A 21,818-nucleotide genomic window follows, 5' to 3' on the forward strand; every position below is an offset into this window, starting at 1 on the left:
CCCGGCGACGTTTCTTAGCGTGTACACGCGGCCATAGGGTATTTGACAACACTAATCAGTTTACAATTTAATTTAGCTGCGTGGTTCTGGCCCTATAACTCTGCCCGCAGATGTTAGAGGCAACTAGGGAGGGATATGCTAACATCCAGGTATCTGGCCAGGATGGTGAGGGTAGAACAAATTCTTCTAACTATGAACTATTCTCCCACTCAAGAAACTTACAAAACCTAGTTTCTTATTCCCTAAAACTGCCGGTCACTACATTCAACAACTATTGGGCAAAATTACAAAAGGTATCGGTAAAATGTAATCTAAATTATACTCAATTACTTACGCCATAACGCTCGCTTCAGCACGGAATTTACTCGCAGCCTCGCGGTCCTTCAATATTTTGACGGCGACTTTCTGCGTGCCGTTTAGTATGCCCAGCATGACATCTCCGAATTCACCTTTGCCGATGTTTTCTCGTATCTCGAGATCGCGTTCATCTATCCGCCAGCCTAGAATAAAAATAATTACTTTGCGTTGATAAACGGTTCATTGGGTCAGCATAAAGAGGTTGAGTGCTCACTAAAGAACTGAGGATCCGGTTAAACATGGTTGGCGCTTGCTTTTTCAAAGCAAGCAAAACGAAGACGGAGGAATTCTAGCTAGAGGCTACTGCCGATGGGGCTATCCCGTGTTCCCAACTCACATGGATTCTGAGGGCGTCGTCAGGATTTTATTGGGAATATGCCTCTTTCTTTTGGCAGGGAGAGCCCCACATAACCCACTAGCCAGCCCCTACCCCTATGCAATAGGGGCTATAGTATTTGCCCTCACTAGTAGCTAAGACAGTGGCGCAAACTGGTGAGCGCTGAATCACTATCGCATTTGCACTCACCAGGATTAAGACCGTAGAATAAGGTACTATTACTTGTCAGTGGTGCCAAGTGTTAAGTCTAAAAGCGATAATAGTCCTCATTTGATGCATCCTCTTGACATACACATATGCAAACACATAATTATGCATGGTGTTAAGTGAGATGCAGTCTAGGATGGTACATATCTGCCTTGTATGTGCCTATTCACTCTCGCCTTGAAAAGGCCCGGATTAAAGTGTTCGGGAAAGACAGCAGCAGGCAGCGAATTCCAAGCCCTAGCTGTTCGCATTATAAAAGAGTCATCTCTTCTTATTCGTTACGCTCTTGGCAGAGCGGTCGTGGTCACGTTGAGGCGTTGTTCACATCGGTTGTAGAGGCGGATACAACTCTCCGCACGGTCTCCCTCCATCTCTCTCTATTGGCAGACTGTCTGGTGCAGTCACATAAGCCGTCTCCCACTGCTGCTTTCACGTCAGTCAGCAAGAAATAAAGGGGTACACTCACGCGCATCCACAAACTTCTGCGGCTGCAGAGCGCCGTCGGTCTGGTCGGGCGCGGGCGCCTGCGTGGAGTACGTGTGTTGGAAGTGGCCCGAGCTCAGCGCGCTCGACACGCTCGGCGTGGGCGGGTACGGCGGCGGCTGCTGCGGGCAAACAAGTTTTTATTGGCTTTTGACCTTATAGCAGGCCTGTTCATCTCCGCGAGTTTACATCGAAAACAAAACACGCACGATGCCCACCTACAGGATACTATTCGACAAGGCCTCACATACGAGCGAACATTGACTCACGCACGCGTATTCTTGTGTATGATGGAAGAAAATAAAGAAAATTGTGTACTAAATACTGTGCAGTATTTAACTGCCTAAATAATAATAAAAACACAGAATGTACTTTTTTAAGTTGCCTCAAGACACTGAGAGGTAAATAAGTAGTTAATATTATTCATGATAATTCATGCTAAATCATGTATTTCCTCCGCCATTTTCCGCAGTTGCACCTCACGTCACATCATTTTACCGAAGTCAGCCCTATAGCTTCGGCGCAGTGCCGATCACTGACGTTTGTCAACAAAATGGTGCTTGACTCTTGAGACAGGCTAAATTACACCATATTTTTAATGACATTGAGCATACATTTTTTAAATACCTTCGCGAAGTAAAACTTCTGTACGTAGTACTTATTATTATTCTGTGCTTATAGTGAGAGAATAAGGGTCAAATTATGGTGGCAGGCAATATACAATGTGACAGAGCCACGTATAGGGTTAAACGATGGTAATGCGACACATACCATAAAAATGTATAATAAAACTTCAATCACACCAACACCGGCACGATCAAAGGCCAATATGACAGGTCCCGCGACCCATGACAGTTCACGCGACCTGTCATTTCCCTATGATCGCGCCGGCGATGGCGATCTGCACGCGTTGGTGTGGTTGAAGCATTAATGTATAGGAACATTTTAACGCTTTTTGCTGCGCTGCGGAGCGCCTGTCAAATGGTGCTCAACCTTTTTTCGTGGACAAGACAGACAGAGAAAACAACAAAAGAAAAGCAGTCGCTTTCCAACATTAATTAATTTACATTAAAGTGTCTAACACTTTAAGTCATGTTTATTTATTTTTAAAACCTGTATAATAAAACATAATAATATGACAAGCGAATAATTAAACAAATAAATTCCTTACGGGAGAGTAAGTCTCATATAGACTAGCTCATACAAGCAGTACACTCCCGTATTTAAGATTTAGGAACCTTGAATTCCAGTCGGCGGGAGGCCAGACGTATTGAATTTTAAATTGTGGACGTAAGCGAAGTTTAAATATTTAGATCTGAAGCACGCAGAGCAAGTTCAATAAATTTGACTAATTCGGCCGTCCTAACCAAATTTAAAAAGCAAAACACGTGTTCACGAGCATAATTCAAGAATAATATCGGTATGCAGATAGCTAAAATATTATAATTATGTAATATCATCATCACAAAATAGCTAGCCTAGATGCATATTTACGGAAGACCATAAACTGTTAGTAGTTTAACTGCGCCAAGCAACCGTGGGTGACACAGGGGCGTCACGATGCCGTAACATTGACTCAACTCATTACACGTTAGGAAACAGTCTAGTTATTTCCTCATTACGTAAAAATGCAGGCAAAGACAATCAGAGCAACACTTTTTACCTCGTGACATTTATTTGTTGGATATTTTCCTTGTAATATTGCAAGGGGATGGCCTTACAGTTGCATGTTTCATTTTCATAACTAAACACAGATACCTACGCTAAAAATAATATGAAGTAAAACAGCGTAATAGATATTATGTGAATCTAAGTGCATATTTAATTTAATATTATAACTTGAAATATAGCCTAGTTTTATTTAGGGAATCATATGCATAATGAAAATAAGCCATATTATACACTACAACGATTTAATAGATGTTTATATCTTACCTGCGGATGAGGTGGGTATGGGGGTTGCATAGATCCATTGTTATTGGCACCATTCGGAGTCGCTTTGGGTAAACACCGCACCAACTTTGTGCATAGTCCATCTGCATCTTGTAAATAATGCTGTAAGTGAAAAAATATACATTACGAAAATAATCCTAATAATTTTACATGTGTTCATATATTAGTATTGCTATTATCGCAAACATTGTAAGAATAATGCTTACGTGTATTAAATCGGTCATAGTGTCGAAGAATTCCTCGTCATCGATCGTCAGACGTTGGTTTTGTGTATCAGGTGCAGTGGCCCATTTTACTCTGAAAAATAAGTAACAAAAACTCATCAAATTACATGACATAAGAAAAAGTCTTAAGTCTTATGGATACAGATCTGCAGTCACCTAAATATGAAGAAAGCGACATTAGTGTGCCGTTGCACTCGTGGCGCATGGTATACCCCTTCTACGCCGCACTGTCTATTTAATTCAGCATCAATCGCTCGCGGGATATCGCGCCGTACCGTAGTATCATTTGCGAGTAGACGAACATGCCCGCTTTTATGGTATAACTATAGCTGGATCCTTATAGTTACTAGGGCATCTCACCGGTAGTGTTCGACGCGTCCACGGAACCGCACACAGAGCGTATGGTCGCCGGGGAAGTTGGTGCTTTCTCGCACTAGAAACAAGCCGTCAAGAGCCCGATAGTAGCCGCGCCGTAGACACTCACTAGTAAACGAACAAACTCGCTTTTGTGGTCTCACTATAACTGGGATCTTTAGTTGTTCAGGGGAATCTTTAGTGTTCGACGCGGCCACGGAACTTCACGCTGAGTGTATGGTCACCAGGGAAGTTAGTTCTCTCGCAAGACATTGCACCTTGGACACTCGAAAGTTGACAAACATGCCCGCTTTTATGGTATAACTATAGCTGGATCCTTATAGTTACTAGGGCATCTCACCGGTAGTGTTCGACGCGTCCTCGGAACCGCACGCAGAGCGTGTGGTCACCAGGGAAGTTGGTGCTTTCTCGCACCAGGAACACGCCGTCTGGAGAGCCCGAGAGAAGCGCCTCCGCGCGCTCGCGGGATATCGCGCCGTGGTGCCAGCTGCAACAAAATCCGAATTAAATAAGATTACAATAATAATAAATAAGTCATTGACTGCCGAGTAGTGTTGAAAATGACTAAAGCAGCTGAATTTGTCTGACCGTCATTTACGGTCAAATTGGTCAAAAACGGTCAAAAACAAGTCATAAACTGTCAATTACGGTCAATTTGATTTCAGTAATAGTTTAGAATCTTTTTTTTTTGTTTTTTCTTAGATTTTGTGATTGATAAAAGTCTACAACGTCTTTAATTGAAATAAAAAAGTGGTTTATAATGATTTATTATAGTTAAACATTTAACAATGAGTCTACAACTTCTAAATTGAAACAATAAGTGTTTAGTAATGATTTATTGAGCTCTCTTTCTTTCCCTACGTAATTGCCCCGCACCCCGCTCACATGCATAATATAAATTAACGTTCCTTCATTTAAAATTGCATATAAATTGGGTACCTAAATAAATAAATTATTCGGTGGTAGTACAATAATATTGAGTCAAATTGACTGAATTTGACCGTTTTGACCGGTCATTTATGGTATTTGACCCATCATGACCGGTCAGCTTCAGTCAATTGACATCTCTACTGCCGAGAAGCTAGACCCAATATAAATTTTATTGTTCGAGGTTCACCAGTGAGTCACGTGGCGTTCAACATATTAAGAACATAACCATCTGGTTCCAGCAGGGTAGAATTGAACCACCTACTTCCCTATAAAGAATAGAGATCCAAAAGAATATCGTAAGAAGCGACTAAGGGATTCAATATATTCAATCATACTGGGAGGCACGCGTATAAGTGCAGGCCAAGTTCTCGCTTAGAAATTGTCTACCTTTTGCTTTTTGTGGAATCATCTGCCCTACCTTTTAAATGAACAAATTAAAACGTAAAATCTTGTGAAAAAAATGTGTATGATTTTTTGAAGATATCTACTACCTTATGTGTATAGTGTATACTTTACTTATTTAAATTACTATCTGATTAAAAACTTAAGTATTAATGTAGTGTATTTACAGAGCTCACGTTGGAAGTATATTTCCAATAAAAAACACCTTAAAAATTACTCCGAACCAAAATTGACGTTAGCTAAAGCTGAAATCGTCATCTGAAAACCGATCGGACAATTCATAACGATCACCAAGGTAAATCACGATGTACAATACAAACACATAGATTTAACAATCTTGAATTTAGCAGATATTTGCTAATGGTGTTAGCGTTCACTAATAGTAAGCACTAAAACGTAAAGTGATATTTACTCAAAATCATCATACGCCAAAATTGGCGGTATGAACAATTTAATTTTATGTGGCTTGTAATAACACTCTGTGATATCACTCTCCATTCTTCCAAATACTAAACGCTCGCCTAAAACATTACCTTTGCTATCAGTCAGATAACCGGCGAGATAAGATTTATTGATCAAATCGAGGGTGTCTATGAGTGGAAGTAGCAAAACGCGTTTGAGTGACGAGTATATTTGTTTGTATTCGCTAAATGCTTTATTATAATGTATCAATATTACCTAACCGATAAAAATACCGCACTTGGAATTGTTTTTATTCCATGCGAAAGTCGAAAGCTAATAACTTTATGACATTTCTGAAGAAAGGAAAGCAAAAAGCAAATTGCTCGATTTTAATCATATAAATAAATGTAAAAATTAATTAATGGCATCAGTTACTTATTTATATATCATGAATAACAAACAACATTCAACATGATAGTATATTAATATTACATTTAATAGAGATTAAAATTAATAGAATATCAATTCGTTTGTAAAATACGAATGTGTGACAAATAACTTATGCATTAAAATTTTAATAGCGATATATTATGACTGAATAGTTGTTTTTCATGGAGTAAAAACCCCACCCGAACGACATAAAGTAGCATCTAACTTTATAATAGAGCACAATGTACAGTATTATGAGTAAAACGTAGTAGTAATTTAATTAAAATGAGATATTTTACTCACGGCCACTGTGTCATATTGACAAGCCTGCTGCCCGCTGGCGGCGGATTCTGGGTCGTCGTAGAGTTCAAGAGCACGTCGCTAGCGCCTTTGCTCATCACCACTAGAAGAAAACAACGAAACTAAAGTGATAATTCCAACGCTACTTGCTAGGCGCAATATAAGGATAATACTGACTAATTATTAGTATTTATTAATCGCTAGTTAAACAAGGACATAGCAACATAAATAACGAACCGGGCGAGGTCTGGGAAGTGTGCATCGCGGAAGGTGCCTGTCCCGACGGCGCGGGCGCCCGGACTGACGAAGACATTATGTTCTGCGGAAAAACAACAACTATTACTAGTAAACAATCATAATAATGTCTCCGGTACATAATGTAATGTTTTATCCTCTTAATAATAAAACTTACAACCTTTAACACACATTTTCATACAAAACATCACTGTTTTATAGTGTTAAACGCGTGTAACTTTTATTAGTGAAAAGACTAAAATAACCGTCTGGAAACTTTTCTAAAAGAAAATTCAAACCGCCTCAGCGGATGCAATCAATAAATGTTCTTATGCATGTTTCGCACTTACATTATGTTGTACTGAGTTCTGCAATGCGGTGGGCGAGAGAGGCGCGTGTGGCCCATTACTACCGCTCACTCCACCTCCCGACTAGAACACAATGTATGAATTACACTAAAAATAACTTCACCCATTTCGGTGCAAATATACAATCGAGATGCGAGTCAGCATTGCGGGTATACGAGGTGGCTGTTAGTGAAAATATGCTCATGCAGTTTTACTGCGTTGTGGGACTTTCTAGCCGTGTGAAATTTTTCATCGGCAAACAATAGTCAATGGGGATAAGAGCACACAAGATCATACTCCGTTTTCTAGCGAGAACATAAAATTAGCATCCAACAAAGGACAATAAATGATATAAAATATTACAAGGATACATGTGTTACAATAAGATCTTCATTTTATTACAGACTATTGTTTCAATAGTGAACGACTAACAACATCGTTTTTCTGCTAAATCATTGTAAATGTTAACCATCATAACTATGTTTTGTGACGCATATTTCCAAGTTGTAAATCAATATTAACAGTTTACTTGAATAATAGAATAATGAAAAATAGAAAAATACAATATGCCTATTGATAAGATTACATCATTAATCAATTAAAACCCTTCAACAATCTAACTGATTACCCATTAATTAGTGACGCAAAACTAGGCAAACAAAGCAAAATAGCATTTTGAAGTGAAAAACGGACAGTGAAAAAGAAAAACGACGCAATAAAAACAGGGAAAGCACGTTTTACAGCTGCTTAATTCAAGCCACCATCGTTAACGGTAAACATTGCTTCAAAGATGAGCGGCTAACCACGAAGCAATTCTAAAGTCGTTCAAAATATTGTATTTTGCCGTTTTAAGGTTTTCGTAAATCTCACTTAAAACTCTAGCGTGTCGATTAGCTGTGTGAATGGGGCCATTGGATATAATAACTGACGGTGTCACGCTAACATTCATTTAGATCGGTATTGCATGCAACGTAAACTCTAAATTTTCACATACAGCCTTGGCCAAAAGTATTGAGCACCCCCTAAATACTGCTTATACATGATAACTATAAAAGATACTCAAAGATATTTGATAAAAACCTTTCCTTGACAGGTTTTGAAACATAAACTCACGGCACAACGTGCAATAAAACACGTTTCGAGATGTTTAGCTATGATACTGTAGTATTGTTAGTCTTTGAAAAATCATAAAAAAACTTCTTCCGACCTCGCTGCTGAGTTATCAGCTGAAATTAATACGCCAATTTCTGCAAGAACAACTCGCAGAAGACTCCAAGAAGCTGGGCTTAAGGGCTATACAGCCAGAAAGAAGCCATGGCTCTCAGAAAAGACCAAAACAGCTCGTTACGAGTAGGCTTTAAAATACCAAACTTTCACTGAGGAAGATTTGAAAAACATTGTGTGGTCAGATGAATCAAACTTTGAGGTAAGTTAGCCAATATCATGTAATAACAATACGCGACAATAATATTATAAAACTATATTTGTAAAAATAAATATTGGACCGAAAAACACTTAACAAAATTTCGTTACTTTACAGATTGTTGGCACACCTGGTGTGACATTTGTCCGTCGTCGAGTAGACGAAGAATTTACCCCGGAGTGTGTGGTACCTACCGTCAAACGCGGCGGCGGCAGTGTGATGGTCTGGGGGTGCATGAGCGCCGCAGGAGTTGGGGAAATGTTTGTGTGTGAAGGACGCATGGACTCTACAAAGTACATAAACGCTCTTGAATCCGCACTTCTGCCCTCGTTTACAACACTTTTTGGTGACATCAACATGAAGAGCGTCAAATTCCAGCAGGATAACGCACCTTGTCACAAAGCTGACCGAAAGATGGCTTGGTTTAGTGACAATAACATCGAGCTGCTTGAATGGCCTGCCCAGTCACCAGACCTGAACCTCATCGAGCATTTGTGTGGTCTATTGAAGCGCAAGGTCCGGCGCCATTCAATAATAACAAAAGAAGACCTAAAACATCGCTTGCGAGAAGAGTGGAACGCTTTAACATGTGACGATTGTAATAAATTAGTACAATCTTTACCAAAAAGAATTTCTGCAGTAATTAAGGCGAAGGGTGGTCCAACAAAGTATTATTTTTTTGTTGTAAATAAACAATATAAAACTGTTAAAAACTGTTTTGATTCAGACACATGTATAATTCCTTCAAAATTAATAAATAACATGGGTGCTCAATACTTTTGGCCAAGGCTGTATATCATTCAATTTTATGCTTTCAGAATGTAGGCCACTATACCGATTAGTTTTAGTATGTCTTAATTATTATCTGGCCTTCAAAAACATGAATTCAAATTTCACGTTAATTGTTTTTTTCTAATTGGATTTACAATATCTAAAAGTACCTACTTAATGATTATGATGTTACATAACTCAACTACATACTTTAAAATACAGAACACAACTAAACAATAATTTCTTAGTCAACAAACTATTTTGGGTCAATTTTGTTATTTCATGCATTCTCAATAAAGTGATCACTATGTATTTTACACCGTTACAAAGTTTACATTCGCGTCATAAAATAATTAATTTCTGTCAAATAACTTATACACGACAACGCGCAACGCTTATAAACACCCCAGCTATGGTTGGCTTAGCCTTTGGGGAAACAAATGCATTTTCCTGTGTCATGGCTTTGATTAATAGCTTAGTTGGTAGTGTTGTAGCCATTAGCAAAGACTTATAAGTAACTAGACAAGCTGTTCAGAATAAAATTTGTGTCGGGCCGTGGGCGTGCGCTGGTTAGTTAAAACAATTTTGAATCGCGTAAATAAAATGCGCATACGGGTGTTAGTTTATAGACTAAACTATCCATTACAACTAAACAAACAAACAAACAAACAAACAAAGTTTTCCTCTTTATAATATTAGTGTAGATTAGGTCGACTAGTGCGAACAAGGAGTTGTTGTTGCTTTACTAGATATTTTTTTATGCATAACAAGGCAGGTATTTGACCACAGTCGCACCTGGTGTTAAGTGGGAATGCAGTCTAGGATGGTACATAATATCTGCCCTGTAAGTGCCTATTCACTTTCGCCTTGAAAAGGCCCGGACGGAGCTTTAGTAGTCGCAGCTACAAAGAACTATCAAAGATTACATTCGCTGACTAACGTTCGCTTAGCGAACAGCACTCGGCACACTGTATAGATGACCGAAACTGAACTGTCCCACCAAACTCATTGAAAGGGGACGCCACTATCGTTCAACTTAGTTTCCAACATGACAAAAATCGGAACTAGCGATTCTGTATTGACAGTGGCGCCCCGCTGTCAATGTAACGGATAAGACAGTTCAGTATATTGGGTCTAGTATGTAGCTCTTCTCGCTTTTCGTTCATAGTCAGCGGTCGATCAAATGCCTCAATGAGGTGTGATAGCAATCGCAAAGATAATGAGTCACAACTGTTATCCTAAACAGCTTGTCTAGTAGACTACTTGTAACTTTAAGGGCTATATTTCACCGGGACACCATGGCGGCGCAACCAGTCGCCGGCTACCAACAAAATGTATACAGCTCTATAGAGAGTTACTCACTGGTGTCCGTTTGGTTGCGCAAAGCTGCATACATTTTATTGGTAGCGGCGACTGGTTGCGCCGCCATGGTGTCTCGGTGAAATATAGCCCTAAGTGTTTGGTGTCATGTCATTAGGGTGTCGAGGGACTAGGCATGGAACATTTCATGAATAGCAGGTGAAAAATCATATGAAATGAATTTCATTAATCACACCTGCTATTTTATTTCACATAGACTGCTATAATTTCACAGTCAACGAAATCACGAATCACGTGAATTTCATTCATTCATTCGAGCGAAGTCCGTGAGCGCAGCTTTACGAAGTGATCGAGCGAGTAAGTAGGAATGATTTGATCATGTGCGTGTTAGAAAAGGACGAGAGATGTGATGACGGACGAAACTGGGCATTTTAAATATGAACTTTAAACTCAAAGATGTTAGGTTTAGATTTCCTTGTCATGATTCACTGTGATTTCATTATGATTTCATTAGATAGCAGGTCGGAACGTGCTCGTTGTTTGTTTACAATGAAATGAATTATTTTTCACTAGTCGCTCGGTTATATAATATGTTGCATACATACTGTGCTGTGGAACTGTTTGTTTTTTTTGTTGTGCGACATAAAATCAAACAGATATTAAGTCACATTTAATATAGGTAGCTAATTAGCAATCGTTCATCCATCATAATTCATACTTCATTAAAAGTAGCACATTAAATGATAGAGCTACATTTTAACACTGCGAATAAAAATCATTGCCTGTGAAATTTCACATGTGAAATCACATGAATAAAAATCATCATTTCATGAAATGAAAATGAACGAAAAATAGCAATCATTTCCATGCCTACGAGGGACTAACCGGCAGCTGCTGCGGCGGGGCGCGCTTGAGACGCGCGGGCGCAGTGGGCGCGGGCGCGGCCGACGCGGAGTACCAGCCGCAAGGGCCCACGCCCTGCGCACCCGTGTGGACACCGTGCTGGAAAACACGCACCAAGTTATATGCTACGTTCACTGAGGGGAAGAATATTTTCCGACGTGTAGACAACAAAATAAAATTAGTGAGATTGTTTTACGTAGTCGCTTTTTTTTTTTGGCTACTCTACTCGTAAAGCAATGACAAAATTGAATTTGACAGAAATATTTCTTCATCTAGGGGAGATGTTCTCAAGCCTGCACCAAAATGCCATCCGGCATTAAGTCCGCCACAGTGCATTGTTTCTTTGTGTGCTAAAGTTTAAATAAATAAATAAAATAAAATTATCAAGACACTAAGAAGCGACTATTTTCGATGTGTAGCTAGAAGAACCTGCCCTTTTTGGCAAAGTAAAATTCATAAAAGATACTTTAGCCGCTTTCTTTTTTTTTGATACGTAAAACAAAGAAATTTAATTTGTCAGAAATATTGCTTCATCTAGGCGAGATGTTCTTAAGCCTGCACCAAAACCATCAAGAGACGCAGTCAAGTGCCTCGAATTATTTATTTCGCAACTTTGCATCAACTTTCAAATACACATCCTGCTTAGATATACTTTCTACATCCAAGACTCAAGTGGATACGTTTGAATGATGAGCTTTTTCTACAAATTGATCGTTCTCATAATCTCAATAATCCGACAACATAACGGGGATTGATTGCTCTTGAACAAAAGATAATGTTCTCATATAAAACAGTTAACGATCCACTACACTGAAACGCACAACCTTGGCCAGGCGCCAAACAGGCGAGATGCAGGATTGCAGGTACTGTGTGAAGGTTTATTTATACAAATTTTGCGCTCTGCGAATATTTTGGATTTACTTCACGGTATTGTCTTTGTAGTCTGAATGATCAAAATCGCCATTCATTGTAGTGCTCTTAATACAAATGCGCGGATTACAGCAAGAATACCCACAAAAGACAATAAGACAAAAGAGGAATCTGAAAACATCAACAATTTTAACATCAAATAGCTCAATTAACTGCTACTAAGAAACTGGAATATTAAAACGATTCTAATAAGCTCATTATCGGCACAGTCAACAGTTCAACACCTTTTTTCACGAAAATCAATTAATTTACGTCAAATAAACAGCAACAAATTGCTTTATGATTTTAGTTAATATTTCGATTAAGTAATCAATTTATTATCAGCGTCAATATTATTGAGACATCGAGAAATTTTACAACAAACATTAATTTGTAGTACAGCTACAGACGTTTGATTGAATAACACGAATACAATAAATTACTATTGGATGAAAGAAAGAATGTAGAGCGCGCGTAGATGTACGTACAAAGTTACAATGTGGTATAAAGATTTAATCTAAGTATAACTTTTAACGTGTTGTTAGTTGCCTTAATTGCAAACGTGATCCAAATGTAACCGGCGACTAACAAGTGAAATGGGAACATTCTGCACGTAAGCATACTTATTTTTAGCGTGAATTGGTAAATACAGGAATTAAATAAAGTTTCGATGATCTAACCATGAGAAGAAGAGTAGAACTTTGCCGGTCAGGCCGGTCTACAATTCCAGTCAATTTATTACTGATAAATGTTAGCAATTAGTTAATATTTCCTACTTTTACTGACTGTTGATTACCGATCGTGATTTACACGTCAGTACTTTAATTATTTATTATCATTTAGACTAGATTTTTTATCCACAACGAGGACGCTCTTGGCCTGTATCTCGCCTGATGATAAGTGACGATCAGGCCAAAGGTGGAAGCGAGCTTCACCCGGAATCCTCAACCACAGAGGAACTGGCTATCTTACCTCTACTGCCGAAACACAACAATGCTGTTAACATTGTTGCTATGGCGACAGACTTAGGTACGATGGTGGTAGCTAGCCAGGCGGACTTAGTACAAGCCCTACCACCAAACGAACAGAAAAATCTGCCCCCACTGGGAATTGAACCCGGGACCTCTGCATCTGAAGCAGGTGGTCTTACCACTAGATCACAGAGCCAGAGGCCGATACTAGTTGTTATTTTTACCTGAGCAAGCGGCGGGTGCGCTTGGTGACGGTGCACGTCAGAGTTCATCTCGTGCGACTCTACCACCTCTGCTTGCACCTCATCATCTGTTAACAAAACAAACGACAACTTAAATTAAGCACAAAAAAGAAACCTACATAAATAAAGTAACACAAAATGCCGATGAAAGTTTCGTTTAGATAAAACCGATGAAACTATTTTCACGAATTTAGAAATTTTCTACCTATAATTATTAATCGCCAATTACTTTTTAGTTTTGTCCGGAGAACAGATAAATATTTCACGATTGAGAAATCAGCCCCTCAATAAAGATATTATTCACTGAATTAACTACCTCCTTTCTTAATGGAGTTATGAAGTGCAATTTCTTATCACAACTATTAATTAAAGTAGGTCAAATGCCAGTCTTGGCATTTCGTTTAATCTAATCTAGCTGAGCATCGCCTGCGTTAGAATAAGTTATTCATTATTTACTTACAAAGCACATAAGTATTTATGAAATTACAATTTTCAACATTTCTCATTAGCGCAAAAAAGAAAGAACTGTCGAAGGCTGGAAGCTCTACAATAAAGTATTATCAATTAATTGATAAGTAATCGAAATTTTAATATGCCACAATGTATTTGGTCCATAAAGCCAATCAAAACGATGTTCATGTTGCCTCTACTGTAGTAGTATGTAAAAGAAACAACTTTTTATGTTCACAAAAATAAATTATGATTCGACTAGCAGATGTCCTATGGTGGGTGACTGTAGTGGCAGTTCAGTTGAAACCATGCACCAATAACACTGGTCAACACATATTTTGTTTCCTTTAATTTCTTTTCTGTTATTGGGTATCTCTATGGCCCTGATTATGAAAAAAATACTGGGAGATCGCCAACAGCTTTACTTTTTAAAATATAGAGTGTTATTATTTTGACAAAAAAATACGAAAAATTATACATTGTGTTAATAAAATTTCTATTGTACACTAGCAAATGATCTTTTTTATGATTTCCTTGAATAGGCAAATTTGAGTAGATCTTGTTGCAAACTCCAGCAATGGTCTGCCATTCATATATGAGCACCACGCCCCTGATAACCTTCTTCCATTGTCAGAAAATTCCAATGAATACTTTTATCCTGCTCCTCACTAAAATCACCCACATTTTGTGGAAATCGATGTTGATGCGAGTACATGAAGTGTATTTTTATGCCCATGTTGCAGCCTAGCTCTTGCAAGTTGGATAGCATGCTCTCAACAATCTCTTTTTGCTTAGGAAATTACTTATAACGAAAAAAAATCATTTTAAGCTTAGGAATGGACTTCATTCATTGATTTCTTAAAATTAAGATCATTCACCAGTTGCCTAATGTGAGTCCCATCAAAAATTACCAGCTTTTAAGTTTTCTGTGCTTAATCCTGAAAAATTGCGTGAAAGTAAATTAAAACATTCGTCACTTTTGTCAAGCGCCTTCACAAACTGTTTAAAGATGCCGAGCTCAATATAAAGTGGTGGAAGTACGGTGATACGGTCTTGGCTAACTAAAGGCACGTTTATAAAATTGTTTGTACCATCTTTAGCTGAAGAGCTAAAAGTTGTGTGTGCGGGAAGCCGCACTGGTCAAATTTTTTGTAACCAATGCTATTGTTTGTTACGACTATTCCAGAGACTCATGGAACGGGAATTTTGTGTAGCCCCCTTGTTGGCCTAAAATATGTTACCCATTCTCAGAACACAAATGACCCATTTGTGGTCTTGATTACTTAATTTCAAATATTTATATTAAAGTGTCGATGTTACGCAGTTTTCATCAAGTCCGATAGAGGTTTTCGATGTTTTTCAAATATTATATTTACCACAAACATAGCAGAAGCCATCTGGATTAAGCACACAACATCTTCATAACGAAACAATATCGAAAACACTAACAAAATATATTTTTTTGGCCAATTAAATCAAAAATCTAAGTAAAAATATTAAATGAGGGTAGATAGCTATAACTTAAAAACAAAAGCTGTTAGAGGAAAACTATTGCCATATTTAAAAAATATGCGTCAATTTGAGATAGAAACAGAAAAAAAATCACAGGAAACACACAATTTTATTTTTTTTGTTGACCAGTGTAATGTAACTACGAATGGCGGGCATTATTTTCGTCATATTTAAATTGCAAGGGGTTACCCTACCTACCCTACACAGGCAAGTGATCCGAAATGCAAATAATAAGAAATCAGACTTCTTTATTTATTATATTCTATCAAATTAATGTCGTAAGTGTTGATCGTCATGTAATGATAGCATTAAAATCATTACGAAGTTCTAGTAACACATTTATCTCTAATTAGGTAACTAGTTCGCAAACATTATTACTTATGTATTGGATGGATGACGCAAATCATAAACAGCAGACGCTAGGTGTAGGGGAGTGGCGAGGTAGTGCTGATTCACTCGTCCTGTCGATGGCACGGAACTAACGAGCGGCGGCGGAGCGTGTCGGCTGTCGTGACTACCACAGTATGACTACTGTGCAGCCTGTAGCTACCAGATATCGACCGACTTATGTAACTGTGCATGCACGTGCAAAAATCCACCACCACGGACCAATCAACGTCAATCTGCATGGAGATATCCGAAACAGGAACGGACCTAATCATTATCCGCTGCCTGGAGCAGACATTTTATCGCGTTGATTTCAAGTAGCACGACTAGAGATGTGCCGCTGAGAAAGTTCTCGTTCCCGGCAATATTCCCACTGAGAATATTCTCGAGAACCGAGAACGCTCCCGGGAATATTCTCAGTGTTCTCGACAGAATACATTTAGTTTTAATTTTAATTTTGTTGTTTATATGTGATATTGTTTGTAATGTTTCGATGATTTATTAACTGAGCGTTAAGACTGGTCGTTATAAACAAGGCATGAAACGTGTGAGTGAGATATTGCTGTCTTGCTCACTCTTTTCGTGGCGAACGCGTGCCGCGGCTTTAGGACTCGGCTACGGTATTTGAACATCAGTGTGCCGCTGAGTTTTAAGGCCCTTGCCACCCTGGAGGATTGCAAGCGGATTCAAAGTGGATTTAAAGCGGAGCGGCGATGCGACGGAGAAGCCGCGTGAAAATATCGTGAAGCTTCCCGAAGGCTGCCCAGCCGAGCTGGATTCGATGATTGACCTTTCTTCGAAGATGGACCTACCTAACTGGACTGTTCGTCCCAGGTATACATTATTGTCAACAACTTCGAGTGTAGAGTCTCCAACTTTTAGAGGAGTGGGTGCAACACGGTCTTTAGACATGATTTTTAAATCTTGTCCATGTTCATTTTGAGACCCACTTGTTGAGAGACTCTATTGAGGCCATCGAGCATTGTATCTAGATCTTCCATGATCTCAGCCATGACTACGATATCGTCTGCTGTCTGGGTGATGTACTCGCCGTTGATATTTATGCTGAATCCGCTCCAGCCCAGAAGCTTGAAAACATCTTCCAGGGCGGTGGTGATGACGTCTCCCTGTCTCACCCCTCGCTGCAACTGGATAGGTTTCGGGTCCTGATCTTAAAACGGACTGTNGGCAATATTCCCACTGAGAATATTCTCGAGAACCGAGAACGCTCCCGGGAATATTCTCAGTGTTCTCGACAGAATACATTTAGTTTTAATTTTAATTTTGTTGTTTATATGTGATATTATTTGTAATGTTTCGATGATTTATTAACTGAGCGTTAAGACTGGTCGTTATAAACAAGGCATGAAACGTGTGAGTGAGATATTGCTGTCTTGCTCACTCTTTTCGTGGCGAACGCGTGCCGCGGCTTTAGGACTCGGCTACGGTATTTGAACATCAGTGTGCCGCTGAGTTTTAAGGCCCTTGCCACCCTGGAGGATTGCAAGCGGATTCAAAGTGGATTTAAAGCGGAGCGGCGATGCGACGGAGAAGCCGCGTGAAAATATCGTGAAGCTTCCCGAAGGCTGCCCAGCCGAGCTGGATTCGATGATTGACCTTTCTTCGAAGATGGACCTACCTAACTGGACTGTTTGTCCCAGGTATACATTATTGTCAACAACTTCGAGTGTAGAGTCTCCAACTTTTAGAGGAGTGGGTGCAACACGGTCTTTAGACATGATTTTTAAATCTTGTCCATGTTCATTTTGAGACCCACTTGTTGAGAGACTCTATTGAGGCCATCGAGCATTGTATCTAGATCTTCCATGATCTCAGCCATGACTACGATATCGTCTGCTGTCTGGGTGATGTACTCGCCGTTGATATTTATGCTGAATCCGCTCCAGCCCAGAAGCTTGAAAACATCTTCCAGGGCGGTGGTGATGACGTCTCCCTGTCTCACCCCTCGCTGCAACTGGATAGGTTTCGGGTCCTGATCTTAAAACGGACTGTTACTGTGGCGTGTTTGTATAAGCCTTTCAACACTTTAATGTATCAATAGTCAATTTGGCACAGTTGAAGAGACTGAAGCACTGTCCATGTCTCAATCGAATCGAAGGCTTTCTCATAGTTCACAAACGCAAAGTGGCTGATTATACTCCTTGATCTTCCGTATAATCAGCCGAAGCGTATATTATTATTAGAGATGAAACGGATAGTTGTTTGGCCGGATACCGGATACCGGATATCAGGCGAGCTGCTAGGCCGGATAGCCGGATATCCGGCGGCCGGACAGTTGGCCCATTGTCTTGTTGCATGTCGTGACGAGTTTAGCGCCGCACAGGTGCTTCGAACGCGATCAGTGCGTCTATTAGACTGGACAAGACAAGTTCGAAAATCGAATCCGTTCGAATAGAATGTCGTAGAATCAATTCGGGTGATTTCGGTTGCCATCGTGAGTATTTGATTGAATAGCTAAAATTAAATTATAGTTCCAAAATACTGGACTGTCCTGTCGATGACATTGACAGTGGGGCGCCACCGTCAATACCGGATCGCTGGTTCAGATTTTTGCCATGTTGGAAACCATATAGTTGAACGATGGTAGCGCCCCCCTGTCATTGAATTTGGTGGGACAGTTCAGCGTGGGTCATCTATACTCGCTGCGTAATCTGACTGAACTGCATCATGTCATCAGATCATCAGTGAAAAAAAGATCGCTTGTTTTATTTGGCAATATTTCGACATTAACAGATATTCAGATATCCACAACTTATCCAGAAGTGGCGAAACAGGCCCTTACTAAGCGATTGTGAAATATGCCCTTAATGTCAAATAAGAATAGTTTAAAAAACTAAAAACACGCTTTTAATTATTAACAACACTAAAAAGCCAAAAATCATCAGGACATCATCTAGCATTAAAGTGCTCGAAAAGACAAATCCAACAAACCCAAACTCGATGAGTTTCCGCCGTTTCGTTTAGGAGTTCTTTTGGCCACCTTCCAGTCCCATCATCAGACCAGCTGGTACCACAATATTGTATTGTCATTTTTAATCTACATATAATTGCCAAGTTTCATGATGATACAAGACTTAGGAGTGCGTGTGATTCAGATTCTAAGATTCCATTACATAGTTAATTACATACACGACGACCTAATAAGAGCGTGTTAAAAACGAAAAAATTTACAGTTACATTATATAATTACGTGTAAAAAGAAATTTCTGTCATCTTACATTATCATTAAAACGACATTTCACAACGAAAAAAATAAAATATAATAAAGGTGCAGTTGCCGGGAATATTGCCGAGAAAGTTCCCGAGAATATTCTCGGGAACACTGAGAATATAGCCTTCCACTGCAAATAGAGTGTATTGTTTAATATACACTTATCTGTTGACTTAATTTAATACTATTTTACTTATGAAAGTTTGTTTATTTCCATTTGATAAACATGATTCTCAACCTTTCTCACTTAGAAGAACGCTCCCGGGAACGCTCCCGAGAATATTCTCAGTTGAGAGAGCGTTCTCGGGAACGGCACATCAATAAGCACGACTACTCAGGCACACTAATTGAGTACAAAATTAGCAGCGAGGGGCGATCTAGTCCGAGCGACCGGCTAGAGCTGCCGCTGGCCGGCTCTACGGATCGCCCCAGCGCTTTTGAAGTGGTTCTTGTACGATGATAAGTAAACAACTTGTTACAGAGATTTAAAATGTTAAAGCAAATTGGGTTCTGTATAAAAAGAGATTAGACTAGACGAAGAGGAGGAAACAGAGGTAGAGTCGTGAGAATTTCAGGTATAAGCTAATCTAAGAAATAGATTAACGGGTCTCTATATTTCATAATAAATATCTATCCTTAATATTAACTATTTATTCATATTCTGCAATGCTATTCTTTTTTCATCATTTAAGCGATTTCAAGTATTATTTTATTTCTTCAAAATTATGATACATACATCTAAAACTTCATTATTGTACTTAGTCGTGTGCTGTAAACTCTATGGTGTACGGGCACGAACGAGGCGAACCGACAGATAGCAGGCAGGAAAACTTAATGTATCACGCCACCTACTTTCCTCTTGCATACCGCTGCGTAAATACATACTAATACTTTGTAGGTCCTTCATGCCATATAAATGACTGTAGACTTGTGTTGTATTATTGTGTAAATTGACATTATGGTTATTAATTGTCTCTAGAAACGATATCATACATTAAAAATATCACAAAACGTACATCACGTTTCGTAATAGTGTGTAAACAATGTTTTTATAATGTCCTAGCACGAATGCGAGTGCATCTAAGCGACAAGTGTTGCACAACTAACGCAACGGTGCGATTAGTTGCAGTGGGTACATGCAGTATTTTTCATGGATGGATGAGTTTATCGTCACTTGCATGTGTATTTTTTCTGCTAAAGACAAGTTGTTTATGTCACGCACCGTATAAACATACGTAACATCCATTCACGGTCAATTGCATCTAATTGTAAGTTTAAAGCAGTTGAGGAGGTTTTAACTTAAGTGTGGTGTATGTAATTGTGTTTTTGAAAATAAGACAATACGGATGCTCATGTAACGACGACATAATACGTTTAGGTAGACGCGCACACATGAAGTTTTCCATAAACAATGTACAGTAAAACAATAATGTTACGTACACAATTACACATCTGAGTACACAACACAGCCGCGTGGGCGAGCGAGCACGTTTTAATTTATTAAAATTGTGATCACTGACTAAATGCTCGAATGGCTTGCAAGGAGCCAAGGACTACAGTGACGAACCAAGTGACACATTGTTAGTGAGAAAAATCCCTAAACAAATCTAACCACAGTTGCCACAGTCATGCCGTATAACGTAACATTATGCGAATAATGCAGTAAATTGTATAATTTTTTATCATTTAGTTTGTTTTACCGACGAACTTTGTTTCAGTCCTACAAAATTATAGTGAATAGGGAGTCTTTAAGTTAAGATTTTCACAAATACTTTGGTTTGTGCATCGACAAAGACTTCCAGTGCAAAGCTGAATACACGATCGTTACCTACAATAACACAGATACCTCACCTGACCTATTTCAAATGCTAATACAACCCACACTGAGATCTGCGACGACAGAATAAAAGAAACAATGAATCTAGCGTTAAGTAGGTATCTAATAATATCTATCGTTCGTAAATTATTTATTGCGCACTTGTGGCTCATACAAATTGGTATTAGTGGTGGGTCGACCACGATGTAACACTAAAGGGAAGGGTCGATTTATCTGCCAATTAAAACCCCACCTGCAATTACTTCGATTCATCCGTGATTATGGCGCATCCAACTGTCGAAATATCGGACAAGCATCAATAAAAAATAATTTTTAATGATATAAATAAAAATAAATACCTTTTTTTTTTCTTTATAAATTCTGTTATAATGAATTCTAAAGTATACAGTAGCTACTTACTATGTCTAAGTGTAAAAACGCTATTTGTCATGCATTTTGCTTAGTGTACGCGTGACCGAAGGATACTAAGTCGACTGAAGGTTAAGCCGAAGCTGTGGTGTTTGCTATTAGATCATCCACTTGGAATTCGCCACACGTCCAAAAGCGGTATTGTCAACTACATACCTACTTGGTTCCAGTTCAGATTGATTTTGAACGCCAACACAATAGGGATAAAAAAACTTGTACGTAAATTATGCTGGCTACGTCAATAACATACTCATTATTATTAATGTTTTTCGCGTTACGGCCATATTATCACGCATGTCCAACAGATTATGTGTTGAATCGTTCTATCTGTTACACGGTCGTCATGGTCTATCATGAATTTATGACAAAAGAGAAGATGTCCTAGATTTGTACATACGCAGCACGCTTGCTATAAACTCAGTCCTATGCCATTAGTAAAGAAGACTGGCAGTTATGTAGAGCAGGGTTAATTA

The 21,818-nt window shown here is 38.9% G+C and overlaps 1 protein-coding gene across 4 annotated transcripts in view; it reads right to left on the bottom strand.

The window, feature by feature from the left end:
• Nucleotides 1–21,818, bottom strand: part of Csk (C-terminal Src kinase) — a 36,492-nt gene that overhangs the window by 7,091 nt on the left and 7,583 nt on the right. For 2 of the 4 annotated variants that reach the window (XM_028309404.1, XM_028309405.1), the window contains exons 2-11: nt 13,502–13,587; nt 11,380–11,496; nt 6,984–7,064; nt 6,637–6,718; nt 6,403–6,502; nt 4,277–4,423; nt 3,544–3,634; nt 3,320–3,439; nt 1,368–1,506; nt 335–500 (exon numbers count right to left, since the gene is read on the bottom strand). In XM_028309404.1, coding sequence (XP_028165205.1) covers nt 335–500; nt 1,368–1,506; nt 3,320–3,439; nt 3,544–3,634; nt 4,277–4,423; nt 6,403–6,502; nt 6,637–6,718; nt 6,984–7,064; nt 11,380–11,496; nt 13,502–13,549 — 1,091 coding nt within the window. In that variant the 5' untranslated portion in view covers nt 13,550–13,587. Of the gene's footprint in view, nt 1–334; nt 501–1,367; nt 1,507–3,319; nt 3,440–3,543; nt 3,635–4,276; nt 4,424–5,680; nt 5,782–6,402; nt 6,503–6,636; nt 6,719–6,983; nt 7,065–11,379; nt 11,497–13,501; nt 13,588–21,818 lie in introns of those variants that run through there. The other 2 variants (XM_028309406.1, XM_028309407.1) reach the window with 2 other exon arrangements.

This window comes from Ostrinia furnacalis, unplaced genomic scaffold (assembly GCF_004193835.3).
Source record: "Ostrinia furnacalis isolate ACB-3 unplaced genomic scaffold, ASM419383v2 OfSCF2780, whole genome shotgun sequence".
Classification (NCBI taxonomy): domain Eukaryota; kingdom Metazoa; phylum Arthropoda; class Insecta; order Lepidoptera; family Crambidae; genus Ostrinia; species Ostrinia furnacalis.